General features: G+C 39.2%; 1 protein-coding gene across 1 annotated transcript in view; it reads left to right on the forward strand.

The window, feature by feature from the left end:
- The first annotated feature begins 6 nt into the window (after positions 1–6).
- The window catches only part of RET (ret proto-oncogene), an 87,275-nt gene continuing 67,790 nt past the window's right edge, over positions 7–19,491 (forward strand). The window contains exon 1 of the mRNA XM_014940577.1: positions 7–154. Within this exon, the coding sequence (XP_014796063.1) occupies positions 109–154 (46 nt within the window). The 5' untranslated portion in view covers positions 7–108. The remainder of the gene's footprint in view (positions 155–19,491) is intronic.

The following is a 19,491-nucleotide window of genomic DNA, read 5'->3' on the forward strand; positions in this document are numbered from 1 at the left end:
GCCGCCCCGGGCCATGGGCCGGCCCGACTGAGAGCCCGCGGGGACCGGCCCGGTGCCGCCCGGTGGAGCGGCCGAGGCGGGGCCGCAGCAGCGCTGGCGCGGGGGAAGATGCCCTCCGCGGGGCGGACGGCGGGCGTTCTCCTCCTCTGCGGGGGTAAGTACCGCCGAGCCCGGCCCCGCGGGAAGTTGGCGGGGCTCAGGGGATGGATGCCACCGCCGGCCGCGTCCGGCTCCGAAAGATCTCTCCCAAAATACAAACAAGATATAAATAACCCTAATACTTTTTTCTTTGCTTTAAGCTCTAAGGCTAAGTTAGAACAGATGTGAGTTTCCTTGTTCTTTAAATTTATGATGTGAACGGGCAGAATATTCAAGTGTATTCCTATTTTAAATGTCTAAAACCTCATGCCTTCTCTGTCGTCCCCCTCCCAGAGCTTTTTGCATCATCGAATTAAAATGGCTTTGGATTGATAAATGAAAATGACCACAATAAGAAAAGTTATTGGATCGTAACTTAGATAATGCTATCCGCAGATGTCAAGTTTCTAAAACAAACAGAAAATCCATTATATCTCTTTCTTCCATATGGCTCTGTTTGCCAATGCATTTCTGATGTTTACGTGAATCAATCGAAGTTGTTGTTTGCCTGAGAATGCAGTACAACCTTGCACACCAAAAATGCATTTGTGAAGAAAAGCAGCCCCGAAACAGCCCAGTAGCTGGCTAGTTGGTATAACAGAGACTAAAGTGCGATATTAATTCTGTACTTGTGATTCGCTGTAAAATGTGCAACTTGTTCCTTCTCATTATGGTTTCAAATCAATTGTGTTAGTTCACACCATCTTAGAGTACTCTCTGTAACTTGCAGAGATTATAAAGCCTCTATTTTATTTCATTTTTTCTTTAGTGTGATGAAATACTTCAGGTCGTCCTTATTCTTTCTCTTCTCAGTATGTTATTGTTAAGGCCTGATCTTCATAAAAACTCACTCGTACTCAGACCTAGGATGTCTGGGAATAAAATATATGGGATGTGCTCCGTCTAAACACTTAGTTAAAAAATCAGAATGGGTTGTATCCTAAGTCATTTCACTGTCAGGAAGGATTAGCCATTCTTGTATTGCTAATGGATGATCTATCACGCCTACTTTGCTTTTATCTTTGGCAAATCCATTTTCTTTAATGTTTTTGGCAGAATTAGGAGAAATGTAATTTACCTAAGTTCTTCAGTTTGAGGGGTATGTTTTCATTAGCCAGAATGAGTCACATGCATTTGCTTGAAAAAGATTTTCGGTGATTTCCGTTTAAGCTGGACAGATGGACTCACTCCTGTTTGTGCTGTGATGCCCCAGACTATTGCACGCACTCATCTAACTGGTGCTTGGAACTCCCCAGCTGCTTTCTCACACAGGATTTTTCTTTATTGTTTCCCTTTCAGTGGGACCATCGTTTGATTTTACTTTTAGTTGTATAACTTCATATGAATTTCACTCTGAAAGGCACGGGTGGGAATGGGAGCCTGTGCGTTCTTCCCACTTGAGATAGATATCTAAACCCTTCTTTAAGTGTCAGACCTAAGCAGCTGGAAGTCAGTTTGAAAGACTTTTTATTATTAAATGTGACCATAAATTGTTAACTCTCGGATCTGTCCGTAGCTTGGAGGAATATTATAGGACTTAATTTATTTGAGTAGGAGAGGCTGCCAAGTAGACTTTTTTTTTATACCACTTGCTTATACTTATAATTGCAAATATTAATTTTGTTTATGCTCTCAGGTTTGGCTGGTGAGGCTGAGTACTTGATTCTCCTTAATTTTTACTAAAACTCTGGGGAAGAAAAGTTGTATGCATTTAGGATCACACTTTAGGGTAATCGTATTCATAGTTATTTCAGGAAGTCTAGCATATTAGCAATGTTTTATGGGTGTCTGCTGCTGGAGCAGCACTGTTTCAAGTTGTTCAGATGTGTGACGCTAATTCCTATTTATGTAATAAAAGCGGAGTTGACAACAGGGGTAAGATAAGTTGTTGTGTCTTGGAGGTATGAGCAAAACCCCTGCGTGCTTATAGTTCCAGTTTAGGAGCAGAGCTATCTCCGGTGTGATGCTGCGGTCCCCTGGCAGGTGGAGGAAGGCAGAGAAACACCAGTGGGCTCCCTTCTAGGGGAAAGGCAGAGGTCCTTCAGTGGCAACTGTGTTGTGAAGGAATGTCTCTCACCGGGGCAAGACCTCACCATAGAGGATTCCCACCCAAGGTCAGCGTGCAGTGGTACCCTTGCGCTCACCTCCTGTTGGTGCATCCTTGGTTTATCCAACTCTGTGGGGTCTTGAAAAGCTTTAAACTGCATTATTGGTTAAAACGTGCTCACAACTAACCCAAAGGTTTTCTCTAACTTGGAACGAGATTGCATTTTACCAAGAGAGCTGCGTTAATCAATCTGGCGAGCGTGCTGTTAGTCGAAAGGATTAGATCTGGTTCTTTTGTATTGGTGGGCTTTGACGAGCACACTGGGCCGTTTGTTCTGAAGCAGGAGGGCTGCAGCCTTGTGGTTTTGCACCGTAAGCAACGCCTGAGTCTCTTGCAGGCATTGGTATTAACATGAGGCGGCCTGGAAACAGAGGGGAAAACAAAAAAAAAAGGCATTTTTCTTCTCAAATTAAAACTTCTGTCTCTTTCATCAATATCAATTAAAAGAAATGCAGATTAGGGAGCGTGCACATGTAATTTTCAAAAGTTTTACGTCTTTATTAGTTGTAGGGCTTCAGGGTGTTTACTTGTACGCTGCATGGCTGTTTGGCACTGGAGTTTTGATTCCTTTCTGAAAGCTCATTGATACAAGAGAAGGACCTTGTTCAGTGGAGCATAGAAAAGAGCCTGTGGGAAAGACTTGGTGTAGGGTTGTCTTCTCTGGCAAGTAATTTTTGTTATTATTTTGTTATTAAAGGGAATGCTTTTAATCTATTTTCAGTGAATAAAATAAAGTTTTGTAAGCGTTACACTATGCATATTTTGTGAAATCAGAAGGGAAACATGCTGCTACATGGAAATAATAGAAATGCGACTTTAACAAATGGGCTCTTGAATGCAGGCTATTTAAACTTTTTCCTGTTTTATTGACTGTGATGTGAAACTACTGATGAATGTATTAGTTCTGATATTCATTTGAGCACTGTATGGGATCAATTCTTGCAGTGCATTCTCATGCTGCTGGGGTTACTGTTAATGTTTTATTTTGACTGGTTACAATTTACGAGTCCCGGCTCAACTCATGTATTCGGATCAAGGACAGTCTTTAGAAACCAACTGTGCAAATATTGACATTCTTCTCCCCAAAGTTTAGATTTTTGTGTAATATTTGTATTTCACGATAGACATAGGAAAAAAGAACACTTATGTGATTCTTCCAAAAAAAAATCACCTGTATGCTAACATCCTCAGATCAAAACAGTGCTAATCGGATCAAATGGTGGAGCACAGACCATTGGCTTGAATCAGGGACAGGCCTAAAGATAGACATAAATTTGTTTGTGTGCCTGTCATTGTGGCAGTGATCTGGTCAGACAAGACGTGATTTTCATTTTACTTTGTTTAGATTATAACCCTGTCTGTAGAGCAAGGGCAAAGGGATTGCGTGGAGACAAGCGAGAGGCCCTTCATTAGATCTCACGTGTCTTACTTGGAGAGGGCCTGCGAGTTATGAGGACGCTTCAAATCTCGCTGCTCTTTTTTTGGTAGGAAAAAAGAGTATTAATTATGCCACTTCGTTTTTTTCCCGCTTTGTTATTTTTTCTCTGCTCAGAGATTCAGCATCTTAAAAGCTGTCTGCCCCCCGGGCGCCTCGCGGCCCTTCCCCTCGCTCCGCTCCCCTGCTCTGCCCGCGCCGACCCTCCGACGGCAGGCCGGGCCGCGAGGCTCAGCCCAGCGCTCCCGACGATTGCCAGGGAATTGCCAGATTCCTGGGCCCTCCAGGATTAATCCCTCTCTGCACTTTATTCCCATTCCCAGGTCCTTCACCTTCCAGTTCCTCCACAAACGAACTTTTGTGCTGGAGTTCATAACCTACAGCATTTTCTGTTTCACAGAAACTAATGTACCGTGTTGGGGTTTTTTAACTCGTGCTAATGGGATCCATATTTGTGTTACGTTTAATTCCTTTTACTTCCCATTGCTATTTTTGCTGTACCTTCTATATTTGCCTATCCACCTGCCTTCTCAGGGTATGTGCCAGGGCAATATGCAGTACAGGCTCGGTTAGTTCTGCCAATCAGTTTGTTGGAGTCTTGGTCTTTGGTTTCGTTCACGGGTTTTGTTACTATCATAAAGAGTGTATAAAGGAAATTAATATGAAGATTACAAAAAGCCAGCATTTTAATGCGAAGAAACTCATTCATTAGACTTTGATTAAAGACAAGATTTCTTGTAGTATTTACATAAGCAGTCAGTTTGTATGACTGTTGATTCAGCACCTGAATACAAGATGTACTTGCAGTAGTGGCTTCCCACATTTAATTTTACATCTGCATGTCATATTATAGTCTTTTAATATTTTTTTTTTCCTGAAACAACAGACACAACTGTGAGAAAACATGTATTTTGTCAATCTCCGTTTCTTCCCCTCTCCCCGACTTTGGCCTCTGGCAGGAGGGAAAGGATTTGTTTACTTGTTGCTGTGCTCGCATTTTTGCCTCCGCTGCTCAGGCTGGTGACAAGGCGAGTACTAATTCTAGTCTTTTTAGGATTTGAACTAAGGTAACTGGTTTGAGGGAAACCAAATAGTAGCTCTCTCCTCAGTACCTCATTTGGCAGCTGTGCTGTTTTATACACACTGCCTATTTAAAGGAGATGTACTAACAGTAAACAAGAATTCATGGTTCCTGCTACTCCTGAGCTGTTATCTCCCTCATGATGCAAACTAGCAAACACAAATATGCTATGGGTTGGAAAAAATCCATACTATAGGAGCTTGGTGTTTTCTAGAGAGCCTTTTTGTGTAAAGGTCACTCAGAGTCTGTCTGTGGTGAGGAGAGGGTTTGCTTTACTCATACGTTGGCATCCTTCAGCTTTCTGGCAGAACGGAGAGTGGTGCCAGCTGGTGATTGACTGGAATTCTCTCTTGGTTTTGAAATGTAACAAATTACCCAACATTGCTCCTTGGGTGCAAAACTTACTTTAACACAGATGCTGATTCCCTACGTGACCAAGCTGTATGTTAAGAGCGTGCTCTTTTAGAATTGAGGCACGTTCATGGTGCAGGGTCTGTTTTTCACTATTACTTTCTCTTTTTGTTTGGCTTGGCAGAAGCAGAACTTAAAAATTCACCAAATTATTAAAAAAAACCTTTGGAATTGTTTATTCTCCAAATTACTTTTTTTTTTTTTTTAAACTCTCTGTTACATTTTGGAAAGCAAACAACTGAACCATTGCAAGGATAAATAAAGCAATTACTGTAGGAGAAGGAGAGATTTGAGGTTTGCATGTTAGTTTGGTTAGATCAGGAGTAAAGTTCAGTTAACAGCTGTGCTACAGATTTGTTCATTGTCTCACACTCTCTCTTAGTTTTCTGTGAAATACCACCATCAATAACGTTCTCCTTCGCACGTCATACGCGTTGTTGATTGCGTATCGCCTGACCCCATGCTGGGGCATACTGGAGCTGACACAAAGTGGGGAAAATACACTGGAAAACTTTACAGAATTTCTAGAGTGATGATGCATCAAGAAAAAACATCATCAGAGAAGCTGTAGGAAAATATCTGTTCAGAGGCTTTATTTTTAAATGAGATATTGACCTTCATCAGTGAGATACGCTGGCCACTTCCACGATGTTTTGCAAAGTCATCATGAGCTTTTTGACAAGTTGCAGGTAGATATATTGCTAGTTAATAACATTATTAAGAAAGTTTCTGTTAATGAAATACTAAGTCAGCTGAGGTGTAAATAGCCAGGTAGAGTTTGCTCCTTTTGGAGCTCAGGTGTTTTTTCCAACTACCACAAAGGTGTCTAATGCCATCTTGTTCTTCATATGTTTTGTCTCTTCCCCCCCCAAGGAGAACAGAAAACTCTTTTCTTAAAGATTACTTCATAAAAATAGCTGAATGGTTTCAGATTTCTGGATCTTGAAATGGGACCATAAACATACCAGGTGCATTTTTACCTAAAAGAGACGCTCTGTAAATCTGCTGAAAGGATGAACATCAGTGCTTTAGAGCTTAAGGGAAAATTGCCACAATTGCAGTCAAAAAAGGGAATCGGAAGCCTTACTGGGATAAGAGTGCCAAAAATGTTGTTTGACTGAATTACTTTAGGAATTTGCCTAACTCAATCAGGTGATTGTAAAAAGAAAATGGATATATTACTTCTAATGGTTGTCTAATGGCTTTTCAGTGTATGCATTTAGAAAACTAATTAAACATTATATTTAACTGATATAACAAAGTTGCTTGTGTTGCTGTAATGGGTGTTTTTTTAGTGTCCATTATGGCTTTCTTCTAAGTGAGACAAATTTCACTCTCAGATAATAAAATTAAATCTAGGTTTTTCTCCCAATTCAGAGACTCCAAGTTTTCTGATATGGACAATTCCATTATCTGTTCTTTTCACTTGCAGAATGACAAAACTCATATTGACATCAGTAGACCAGAATTTCACGTATCTCTGAAGCCCCTTAAATAGTAGTTTTGCCACTGAAATAGAGCAGGATCCATTAGTCCTCTCAGTGCCATTCCAAAGCTGAGGCGAGACTTGAATCTCACATCAGCTTAAAGACACGGAGAAGTTTCTCTGTTTTTGTGAAGAGTAGATGCATAAATTAAGGTAGTTCTTGACCACACTGTTCCTACATCAAGAGTTGAGACTTTCAGATTGGTCCCTAATAAGGATGTTACAGAGAAGCTCACTTTAGCTGTCTTTAGAGGATACTTCTACACTGATTGGCATCTGGAGGTTTTTTGCCTTTGTTGGTAAGGTGGCCTTCCATATCCTGTTGTCTAAAAGTAGACATTAAAAAGCTTTTTCTTTGCAAAGAGAAACGAGGATGTAAAAACTACAAACGGTTTACAAAATGTCAGTGAGAATGGATTTGATTCTCTCTCCGTTATCATCACCATGCCCTCCTCAAAAATTACCTATCAGGTTGGAAGTACCTCTTTTTGTTGCTGCTGTGTGTTTGGGAGGAAGATACTGACCACCACTGTTCCTGCTGTTTTGCACAGAATGGAGTAGGGTGGGAAGAATTTGGATAAATACAAATCAAATAGAACATAAAGTCAAAGAAAAGCTATGGTTTACTGAAATTTAGCCCATAAGAGTAATCTATGGCTTTAAACAGCTGATTTTTATTATTTTTTATTAAATGAGTTATGTCTCTTTGGATGGGAATGCCCAGTATAAAATGATTAATACATACATTTATGACAGTCATCTCAAAGTAGGAGAGGGTTTGAAATGTACATGTGTGCTTGGGCTGCAATCAGGCTTTCTTTTACAAAGAATAAAAACAGACCCTGGCAAAGAGTAAGAAAATACTTCTAAATTACATTGCCATTGCTTTGTGGCCTGCAGACTGTAAGACAAAGGGGTGCTGTTCATGAAATCTAAGTAACTGGGAGGGGAAAGGAGAGGATACAAAAACTCTCATCGGGAAAAGGCTTAAAGTTTTGATTTCACTAGGAAAAGAGAAGGTTTTTTCCAGAAAAAAATAAATAAATTAACAATTCAAATGGTGAGTAGGGGAAGGAGAGTGGATTTGGGTAGAGGCATTGGCCGTTTTGATACTGTCACGTGGAATTGCACTGTGATAACTGGTAAGTTCTGGCAGGTCTGTTGGAGAAAGTGTCCAGCGCTCATTATTAACAGAAACAAAGTGCTGCTTTGGCACCTCCAGTATTAAGAACATCATTTTGTAAAGCACTTTAATGGAGCCTTCTCACATCTCTGAACTACTTGGGTATTCAGGCATATGCTTAGGTTTATCCCATACCAGCAAAGCATTTTAGGCTGGGACTGCTGGATCAAAGCCCTGTAAGGAGTTGCACTGGATTTCCCCAAGTTAAAGCTGTGGCAGTACATTCAGGTGCCAGACTTCTCGTTGCTACCCTTTGCTGTAAAGTTCCCCTTCACTTGCTTATCTGTCACATCTCTGAAACGCCAGTTTTCCTGTTGTGAGAATAACATGTTTTAAGTAAGTGTAACATCTCAAACTTCTTTTGCCACCTGCAGAATACAAAGATGGAGCTAGTTTAGAAGCCCCTCTTTTTATTACTCAGGAGCGCGGGTGAGGTTAGCTTGTGCTCAGCTCCGTGTTGCCTTAGTTTACAGTATCTAGGTTAGCAGTTTTAGAGCTAATTGGAATGTTTGTGCCCAACTTTGTCATTTGAGGATTAGGTACAATGCTCCTGACCACTTTCTCGGTGTGACTAAGATACACGTTTGAGATGCTCACTGAGATGTTCACTGACTGTGTGAAAGAAGTTTTCTGTGTGTATGTGTATATACAGATTTATTGAACTGGATAGTTTTGCTGAGTAGCCTTCTAATAGTCTGAGTAACTTCCCTGAGTTAGATCAGGTGAGATCTGCCCTTAAACCTTTCTGTAGGCTTGGTGTTTCCTTGAACTGAAAGTGTCTGATGATGGTTGCTGGTGCTCTGCTACCTTGGATCACTGGTGCTGCTTTGGAACTGGGAGTTATGTACAAAGTGCCCCGTTTGTTTTTTGATAGTCACAGTGTCTTTGGAAAGAAATACAGAAACAAATAAAAAGAAATCATGATTTCCTGTTACTGCTATGAGCAATTCAGGGTAGAGGTTTCTCTAGTTCAGCCTGGGGATGTCATTGAAATAAAAATGACTGAGGAAGATGATTTGTGTGCAATGACTCATCCCAATGCCAATTATGAAACAAACAAAAAATAACAATGGGAGTGTTTAAATTTTGGGTTTGAACATCTACGTTTTAAAGTGATGAGGGGGAAACAATATGGCTGTAATATAAATTTTATTGCACATTTCAATTCAGCATTGCTGACATCCTCTGAATAGGAAAGCATTATAAACAGTTTTATTGCTTTGATAAACTTCTGCCTTTGTGAAGATTGGAAGAGTTGTCCTAAATTGCTTTTCTAAGGACTTTTGGGATAGAGAAATATTATAACATCCATTTCCACATTCCACAAAAGAGAGAGAGACAGAGAAAATTTAAAACAGTTTCTGTAAATTCAACAAGCAGGATCATTGTAAGAGATTGTGATAGACCACCCATAAAACCTCTGTGAAAAAGGAAAACACTTATAAAATTACTTTTTTCTTATTGTATTGAGGCATTTAAGCAAGCCTGTTATTTTGGGAGACAGGATCTTTATTTAACTGTTCCTCTTAGATTTTAGTCTAATAAAAATTGGACCAAGAGTTTCAGGGCCATAAATGCCTAAAGAAAATAAGTAAGAATAGAAAGCCCAAGATCTTACTTCTTGCCTTTTTTTTCCCCCTTCTCCCCTCTTTTTTCAACTCTGCCTGCCACAGACTCTGCTTTTGTTTGTCTTTTTTTCTAGTTTTTCCAATAATTTATTAAAGCTTTGTCTCCTGGCATCATGCATTAGGTGAGTATTTTTCACTTTATCAAAAAAATCTGTCCTTTGTCTCTGCACAGGAAATCTTGGCATAGACATCGTAACTACCTGGCAATTGGAAAGTAAATTAGAAGAAACTATACAAGCCTTTATCCTTTCAGAAGTTGTTTGTTGACAACAGAATTTCTAGGAGACAGTAGGGAAAAGCACGTTATTTAGGTTGGTAATCTCAAACTCACTTTAGCTTGAATATAATATTACATGTATTAGAGGAATAAGGAGACTGGTAACAAGAACTTTTACTAATTTTGTCAAGTGTTCTGTTGCTAAAAAATCCCTCTGACAAAAGATTATTTTTTTTTCTTCATCTGTTAATCCTTGGTAGTGGTGATAACGTAAGAATTACCACATGGAGTCACGCTAAAAGTCCATCTGGGCCAGTGGCCTATTTCCTGGTGATGATTGGCACTATCCAATTTTGACCTTCATACTTCTTGGAATGAAAAAGATAATAACAAGTAGTTTAGGAAATGCTGGTTTTGAAGAAAAATAGAAATGATTGGTAATATTTATTCGCAAAGACAAGACAACTGAGAAAGCACAGAGTTCAAAATTTTCAGTTTATGAAGAAGTATTATAAAGATGGATGTAATGGTGAAAATGGAGAAATGATGGAAATGACAAACGGGGCTTATGTCGTAGCAAGTAAGATTCAGGAAGCGTTTTGGTAAGAGGGAGCTACAGAAATCATTGTCTTCAGTCCCTGTGGGATTTCTGTCACTGGGAATATTTTAAGAATAGATGGGACTGCAATGTGCAATGTATTGATGTTGCTTATGTATAATTGGTCCTACTTTGGGTGAGTTAGATGACCTCAGTTAGAAACCTTTGTCTTCATCTTATGGTTTTGTGCTTAGAGTGTAAGAAATAGGACAAATGCAACCTTTGTATGTCTGGTGAAGTTAATGCCTGGTGTTTGATCAGTCAGGGCTCTTTTTGAGATCGTGATAACTTGAGTCGTGGTCAATGTAATTTGAGAGTTGATATCAAAATACTTATATTGTTAATCATCAACAGCTGAACAGACAGGAGCTGGATGTCTTTGATGTCAAGATGAGTTTCTGGAGTTTCTGATTTCCAGAATATCCCCAGGGATATATTTGATATATTTTGATTGTCATTTTAAAAATCAAGTTCTAATACTATGCTTAGTGTTCTCAAATCCCAAGCAATGAGTTGGGGACCTCACACTGGCACTCAGCATTTCCAATTAGGGTCTTGAGAAAGTCTATATACGTATGGCCTAACCTTGTCACCCAGAAGAATAGAGGGAGTGCCGTTTTCTTCAGGCAGAGAGGTAAATGCATTGGAGTGACAAAATTTGTTGAAGTAGACACAGGATTTGAGGATCCATTTTCTTAAGAGTTAAACTGGATTTATGGTTTGGTAGGCAGTTCTTATTAAATGAGAATTTAATGATAGCAAAAAGACCAGGGAAAAAATCAGTGCTGGGATTATAACTCCACTGTCAATATTTTCTATCCTGAATCTTAAATTGCAATTGCCAGGACCATTTATCTGTTTTTGACTTGTGCTGCTGAGAATTATTCTGTAGTTTTCCCTTTTATCAATGCAATGCCTTGCTAGATTTTAGTCTTCGAAAAACTGCAGCTTGTATTTTTTTCATTGTTGGTTCTGTTTCACAGTTAGTATCTTTCACTGCAATAATGCATTCATTGTAATTCCACATAATTTTAAAATTTAGTGTTTATGTTTAAATGTGCTTAATTTAAAATGGGGTTTAGGGCATGAGCTACTTAACTGCTGTTGGTTGGCAGTACTGGTCTCATGGAAGGAACTGATAAGGTGTTTTATGAAATAAAACTATAGGGGAATATGGTGTAGTCCTATAATGTTATCCTATTTCCCCTTCTGAGAAGATTTTCATTTACTCTGTATGTGCCAGCGTGGCATAACAATAGGTTGTGTCCCATTCTGAATGCAAGATAGAGGCAGGAAATCACTATGAAGAAGAAAGAGACTATTATTCCTCCTTTCCAAGGACCAAATTCAATCCTAGTTATTCTCGATTTAAAGCAGAATCGTTACCCTGTCACCTTTTCTGGCATTTGGACAGAAACCTACAAATGTGTGAAACTGCCGTTGAAAATGAAATTGCACTGGGCTTCATGATTACCTTTCCAAACGTCCTGATAAAGAGTGCAGACACTGTCACAGCATCTGTGATTTTTTAGACGTGATTTTTGTCTGGGAAGAATGTTTTGTTTGGATTTTTTTTTTTCTTCTTCACATCTGGCTTTTGAATAGCTTGTCTTGCAACAGAATGAAAACCTTTAGCCTTAGCTCTTTTTTCATTAATTAAAGAGCATTATTAAAGAAATAGCATTATTGCCACAGAATTGACTTGAAGAAACTGCAGAACGTGTCGTCGTTTCCCTTCTCACAGCAGAAACCTCCTTTTAGCAACTTTAATTACACCTGCCTTTAGATATCACTAGATAGTAGATGCAGATACACCCATGTATCATGGAGTATATTGCCTAAACTGTTAACAGCATTGGAGTTTTTTGTGCAAAGACCTGCCTGTACCTTTTTTTGGTAGAAGCCCATACATGGCTAGGTTTGACCAAAGCCCCAAAGTGTAGCCCTGCTTAGAAAGAATGAGGTTAAAAAAAAGTTGTCAATGAGAGAAGATATTAAAAATACATAACAAATTAATTCAGGTACCAGACTCCAGCTTCTGTGCCTATCTCACTTGCTTGGGAAAATTCCAGCAAAGTTGGTGTTAAAATGCATGTTTCTTTTCTGTAGCTAATGTCAGGCCTACTTAGCGAGGGTAAACAGAGCGGAGTGTAAGGGAAATTGGGAAACTGTCAATGCAGAAAGCACTGTCAAAAGCAGAATGAATGAGATTTTCATGTAATGGTTCATCAGTGCATTTAATGGGGTCATAGTCTTTTCTAACATCACTTAATGAAGATTGTTTTTTTTCTCCTAGATTTCAGGTAACCTGTAGACTGTAAAACGATTAAGACAGGAATGAAATTGCGGCTAATGTTAATAGCGGGTTTTTTTCTTTTAAAGAAGTTATACTTGCTTCTGGAGAGCACATTGAGACTAGTTTCCATTCCTTCTGCCACTGTAACTTTTCCCAACATAAAGTAAAGAGAGCCAAATTTGGTGACAAGTTCCAGACTTTGCAAATTACTTTGGAATAAAAGCTGTAAAAAGGAGGGATTGCTCCATTTATCTCCACGAAACATTAGCACTGAAGTCTTAAAAAGTCATTTAAATGTGGTCATTGGCAACTGCTCTCATTGCTGATGGTTTTAGTAGAGCTGTCTGGATAAACAAGTTACCCATTTGAATTGTTGTGGGAAACCAATGGCTGGTGATGGGCATCATCATCACTGCCAGAGTTAGGCGAATATTTAACAGGGTTTTCAAGCCCTTGGCAAAGACCATCCAGCAGTTCTACTGATGGAGTAAGAAGCAGAAATTTTGCAGTGGCCCTCTATTTTAAGTATCTATGGTTGTTTTTCCAATAACAAGATGCTGGATGGTAATACGTGAAGTGGAAGGTTGCAGGCTGACATAAAATGAGTATACTAGAAATTAAATACGCCACATGTACTGTTTTGCTGATTTTATCTCACTAAATAACATTGCTGTCATTTCGAAAATGCTGGAGGAGAATCGGGTGCATTTAAGGTGCTTTGCATTTGCAGGAGTCTGGATTTCTCATTATAAAATTAAGAGTAAACTTGTCAAGTACACAGATAAACATGTGCAATTTTATTTGGTTTACTCTCTCTGGAGTGGTACTTCTTAAATTATGGTTTAGTTCAATACATGATCCAGAAATGCTGGTGGTCTGTCTTTCGATGTTGGTGTTTCTGTATTCTGTATTGTGCCTCCAGCACCTGAATATCCAGAGGAAAATATGTTACGTTTTGAACACTGGTTCTTGAGTCAGTAGCTTCTGATGGCTTGTCGACCATAGTAAAGAGCCAAGAAGCCACATTAAGCAACTATTTCAGTAGTACTTGCAATTAAAACCTTGATGATAAACAGGCATATTGTCCTGAAAAGAGGATGAAGGTCAAAGGACACATAGCAATATAAAATGCTGGAAACTCCTGTTGTAGGTGACAACCATAGAATCATAAATACGATAGTCCATAACAAAATTTTTCTTTAACAATTCTGATCACGCAGCTGCCCCTCCTCTTTTTTCTTTTTTCTTTTTTCTTTTTTTTGGGGGTGTCTGGTTTTGTGTGGAAAAACCTTGTGTACATATTTAATGGTATAAGAATAGCAAGCCAACGCAAAAAAAAAAAGTCAAAGCAAACAAAACCTTCTGACTGTCAAATGACTAGAAGACATTTGGTGCTGCTGTTCTTTAGGCACACAAAAAGGACTGTAAAGTAACTCTCTGAAATAATGGACATTTTCATTATGGGAAGCTTAAAAATACGTTTAAAAATAAATTTAGAATCTAACCTTCTTCCAAATACTAAAGGTTTGTCTGGTCTGTCTGCAGCTGTCAGGTGATTTGATTTCTTTAAATAAGAAATCTGTAAAGTAAGGATTAATCTGATTGATCTGTAAGGGAAGGATTTCCTCTTTGTACACTTAGGCCTGTCAGATCTGGGCCAGGACAGTTCTGGGCACTGATGTCATACTTTATATATTATATTTTAGCAATGGTTGATTAACACTTCTTCCTGTCAGCAAAGCTGGATACGTTTGTCGAGTGAGAAAGTGGTGGGAAAAGAAACTACCGTTTCTCGTCACAGTGTCACCTCTCCCCAGAGTTGTGGTATTGAGCCCCGCTTCCCTCACACTCTGTATGCAGGGTGAGCGAGGCTGTTTTAGTATGACTTCTGTTTTTATAGTTAACTGAGCTTTGAAATTGTCTCCTAAATCATCCTTGCCAATAGCATTAACTACTCCTTTGCTGGTAGTCAGAGATTATTCTACAGTAAGTTAAAGGGTAACTCATCTTCTTTTGTGATGACAGGAAACATGGAGGGATGTAAAAGATAATGGCTAATTCAAAGCAGATCACTCCACTCTGCTTCTGGAAATCCATCAACTCCATTCAAACACAGATCTGAAATTTTGCAACAAACTTTGAAAGCTCTTTCCCTTTCGCTGCCTCGGTAAATTGTTATCTGGGGGAGGATGATGCAGATGCCCTTGAATTATGATGCCTTTCATTACGAAGGGGTGAATTGCACATTAGCCTGGCATTCAGAAGCCTGAAGGATTCAACCACTGTGCTTTTGCTGCCTCGGAAAAGGTAAAAGAGAGATGCAAAGTAGATAAGTGATGTGGTATTAAAGAAAGGTCTTTATCCTTCCTTCTCCTTTCGCAGAAACAAACCCCTGAAAATACATCATTTAGAAACGTACTCGTGGAGATGAGTCATCCCAGCTGTATGGCTGGGCCAGGTCGGGAGGTGACAGGGGCAGGTGGAGCAGTGGAACAGCAGGTGAATTGATCCTTGAGTAAACACCTGTGTTTGCTTTTTTAAAATTTTCTTTCTAAAGACAGCTGCAGCAAATGAATAAGAAAATCAATGCAGTAACAAGCCAGAGAAGGATATTTCAGAGAGGTAATTTTTTTTAGAAGCAAGCTGTATCTAGCTCTCGTTGCGTGACAGTTCCATCCCTACCTCCCTGTTCATCACCTGGGTAGCTGCTTCAGAGAAATTATGTTATTTACTCTGGATTTGGGGGTGGGATCAAGAATACATTCCTGCTAAGTTTGAGCTTGGTGTAGACCAAGAGCATTACCCCTTGATTTACCGTGTTCTGGAGCAAGGCGTCTTGCAAGACCTAGATCACAAAGCACATGAAAACTCAGGATCAGACTGCTTGCTCATGAGGAAACTTAGTGGTGAAAAGGCTGCTTTTAGACTGGAGCAAACCACTCCAAACACTCCTAAAAACCTTAGAAAACAGTGTCCAACACAAATGTAAAGAGAGCCACCTGTTCTGAGCAGCTCTGTCTGAAGATGGGGCAAAGACCAGATTTTTCTGTTACAGTCACTCTTATTCTTTGATTGCAGAAGTAATTTACTTAGGGAGCATTTAGGTATGACAGTCACGAACACTAAAAATTAGAAGTAGATTGTTTTTGCTAGGCTATGATTATAATTACTCACAACTCTTGATATGTATCATGTACTGTGAACCATTTTTAATTTCCTGAGAACAATGCAACTTAAGATACCTTTCTTCATCAGGCTGATTTATTAGAAAACTGCTAGATCCATGTATCGAAAACTCTGTTAATGATTGTTGTGTATCATTCCTACTGTGAAAAAGTGAGCAACATGGTAGCTTGTGTGTGTTAAAGTGGGAACATATATTTTAACATGCTATGCGTGTCTCTATATAAGCTCCATCAAAGATAAATAAAGCAGATATTCAATGCCATCCCTCCACAGTTACTGTAAAGCAGAGTAGGAGTTGCCTTACTAAAGTGGTCTTTCATCCTATGGTACCACATACCAAGGAGATTTATTGAAAATAGAGGAAAAAAAACAGTAATGAAACAGTTTTACAGTGAAAACTGTCATCACAATATAGCTACACTGTTTAACAAACACTTTATGGAAAACAATGCCATATGCCAGCCAGGCTGCTTTTATTTTCCAGTATTTCTTTACAAGCTAATTCACAGTGTGCTTAGTAAAATTAATCTTGTTTACAGAATCATAGAATGGTTCAAGTTGGAAGGGACCTTAAAGGTCACTTAGTTCCAACCCCCCTCCCACCAGACCAGGTTGCTCAAAGCCCCATCCAACCTGATCTTGAACACCTCCAGGGATGGGGCATCCACAACTTTTCTGGGCAACCTGTTCCAGTGTCTCACCACCTTCACAGTAAAGAATTTCTTTCTAATATCTAGTCTAAATCTACTGTCTTTCAGTTATGATAGGTGTATTCCATTACAAGTAAATTTTACTAAATTAATTTTTTTTTCACTTATTCCTTACAAAGTCAATATGTTACTTGAATCAAGCACTTCTCTCATGCCAGTATGTTAAATGATTAAGGGGAAAACAAGTAAATAAATAAATGAACTAGTAGGAAATTAGATAGCCATTCACCAAAAAGAGTTTAAGTTTTTGTCCAAACATTATGACAAGCTCTACTACCTTCAGAGGGCTTAGATGAGTCCTTATCACTCGCTCCCTTTAAAAAAAAAATAATTAAAATTTAAAAACCCCTGAATGTTTGCATCCACTGACTTATTATCCATGGTAAATCAATGAAGGATATTTTGCACAAAGTTGGCTATTGTCTGAAAAGTTTATAGCTGTTTAGTAAAACAAGTAATTGGTATATTTTTATTGCAAGGATGTACTTTTTTTTTTCCAAATAGTACGCTTGAATGCTTTTGACTTGTAGTATGGTTCAGGCAGTTTTTATTGGCAGCTTTCATGATTTATGGCTTGCTGAGTGACATTTTATTTCCTATTCAAGGTAGTAACAGCTCGGACTCTTCAATTAATCACTTCTATAAGTAAAACTGATGCACTGGATATTTATAGAACAATTTTCAGGCCAGGGTCTTTGAGATATTCAAATTACCAAGCAAACGACGGGGACAAACACAACCTGGTACATGCAGATATATGAGTCAGAAAAGATTAAAGAAGGAGGCTGTAGCTGTAATGTCTAGACGGGCACTTGCGACTTCTAATACGCTGCTAATACGGGTCTGTTTTTTCAAACAGGTGTTCAAAGGGAGCTTAAGGTCTATTATGAATTTTCGCCTTGTGATAGAAGTGAAATAACTTTGGATAGGATCAAGCTTTGTGGATTTCAGCTGCAAAACTCTCATTAGGTTCAATTTCACCTTTTGTGTTGGTTTTGAGACCCTTTCAGAATTTCATTTGGCGCAGGTAGAGCAGTAACTTCATTGAGGAAATACAGAGTTTTAGAAACCATGATTGCTTTTATAGTCCGGTGGCATGTAACCTGGCAGGACAAGTGTCTGTGCCCAAAGACACTGTAGTTCATATCCCTGCATTCATGATTAGGTTTAATTTCTTAATAAAAACATCAGTGTGGTTTAGGGAAAACACTGCAGTGTCAGATGATTAGTGGTGGGATGGAAAGACGTGCTTTTACTGGAAATCAAGTGCTTTCCTCTGATTTTAAGGCGTACAGTGATGAATATGATGCTGCTAATGTGCATTTTTCACTCTTAGCCTTAGAAGTAGAGAAACACTTAAGAACCACGTGAGTATAAATGCCTTAGAAAGAAAACTAGCGTGCGTATCTGAAGGAGGGTTTGTTTGTACTTTAGAGAGTAATAACTTGGATGAACATGTTATAGTCCGAGCTTTTGCATATCAGGATTTTTTATGTGAAGAAGAATAACTTACATGATCTCATGGGATTTTGGATGCAGAGTGGGGCATCACACTGGCTTGTCAAGAAGTGCTTGACAGGCTGCAGAGGACCAAATGTCAAATGAGGAGTTAGGAAAAACGGTTTCCTTGTCATTTCAGTTCTTGGCCAAATCTCTTGAATTTCACCCTTTATTTCCTCCTCCAATTTATGGTCATAGAGATCCAATAGTGTAAAAGCTCTTTGTCGTCTGTGAATGGAAAAGTACTCTTAGTTCTGCTAACTAAATATTGTGGTTTTCTTGTTTACTATTTTCAAGTGTCGCTGTAAATTTGTAACCGTATCACTATACAGCTGAGTGGAAAACCTTGTCTGTCTTTGTTTCTCTTATAGAGATATTTCTTATCAATTTCATCATGTGAGACACTCCAACATCATGGGAATGGTGGAAAAAGATAAAGCTGTTAATTCACTCTTTCATTGGTTTAAGTAGGATTTTCTCTTGGGTATTTCTTCCATTTGGAAGAATCAGGCAGTACTTGTGCCTGTTGTAATACGGTGTTTGTTTAAAGGCAGAATTCCAAATACATTTGTTGGCTTTTCTCCTGAAACATGATTGTAACGGGGACATGGATACCTTAGAGAGCTAAATATCCTGCAGTCTGGTTTGCTACTGATGTGCATACATAATTTCCACTGACAGTAATGGGAGTTACATGTGTATAGAAAGCAAAACAGACCCTTAAAAAATGCTGGTCAAGTAATAAAAGCTAGTCTAAAGCGAGTGTGGAAGTGGGTGGGTGAGGTTGTTTTTTTTTTTTAACTTGCCTTCTCTTTCACTTATCTTCACTCCACTAATGTTAGCTTAATATTATTTTTATGGATTCACTCCTGATTTATTATGGCATGAGAGGTAAGGCGAGATCCATGTGGAATACGTAAGCAGAAGATGACTTTAAAATATACTTACTCTAAAGCGTGTGAGAGAGAAGACTGAAGAGGCTGGGAAAGGTTTCCCCTTCCCTGCTCCCAAAAGAATTACAAGCAAGGTTTTCTCATGCAGTGGTTGTACCGTAGGAGGGTTGGTGTGCTGCTAAACATCCTGTGCACAGCAGCCAACAGTAGTGCTGACCCTGCTCTGCCGAGGTCCCCGCAGGGCTGGCAGGGGTACATGGAGCCACGGCACGACCAGCACTGACACTGGTGTGTGGCACACCGGTGGCAGGGATGGAGCTTGAGCCACCTCTGCCATTGCAGAACCCGGGGACTGGGTTCTGTGTGCCCTCTGTGCACTCTGCCTGCTTAAGTCACAAGTTAAAACTTAAAGCTTCTCTTCCAGCAATCCCGTCATCCCAGTAGCACCCCGTGTCCAAAAGGTTACTTATTGGGAACTTTACTCTCCTTTGCACAATAGATGCTATTTTGAACTCTGAAAGCAAAAAACATAACTGCAATGTATGCTGTCAGGATTTTGAGTGTTTTCCTCGACCTTCAGATGAGAAGGGAGAAGAAAATTCCTGGATAGTTAGACCTGGCA

Source organism: Calidris pugnax, unplaced genomic scaffold, assembly GCF_001431845.1.
Source record: "Calidris pugnax isolate Ruff unplaced genomic scaffold, ASM143184v1 scaffold39, whole genome shotgun sequence".
In the NCBI taxonomy this organism is placed as follows: domain Eukaryota; kingdom Metazoa; phylum Chordata; class Aves; order Charadriiformes; family Scolopacidae; genus Calidris; species Calidris pugnax.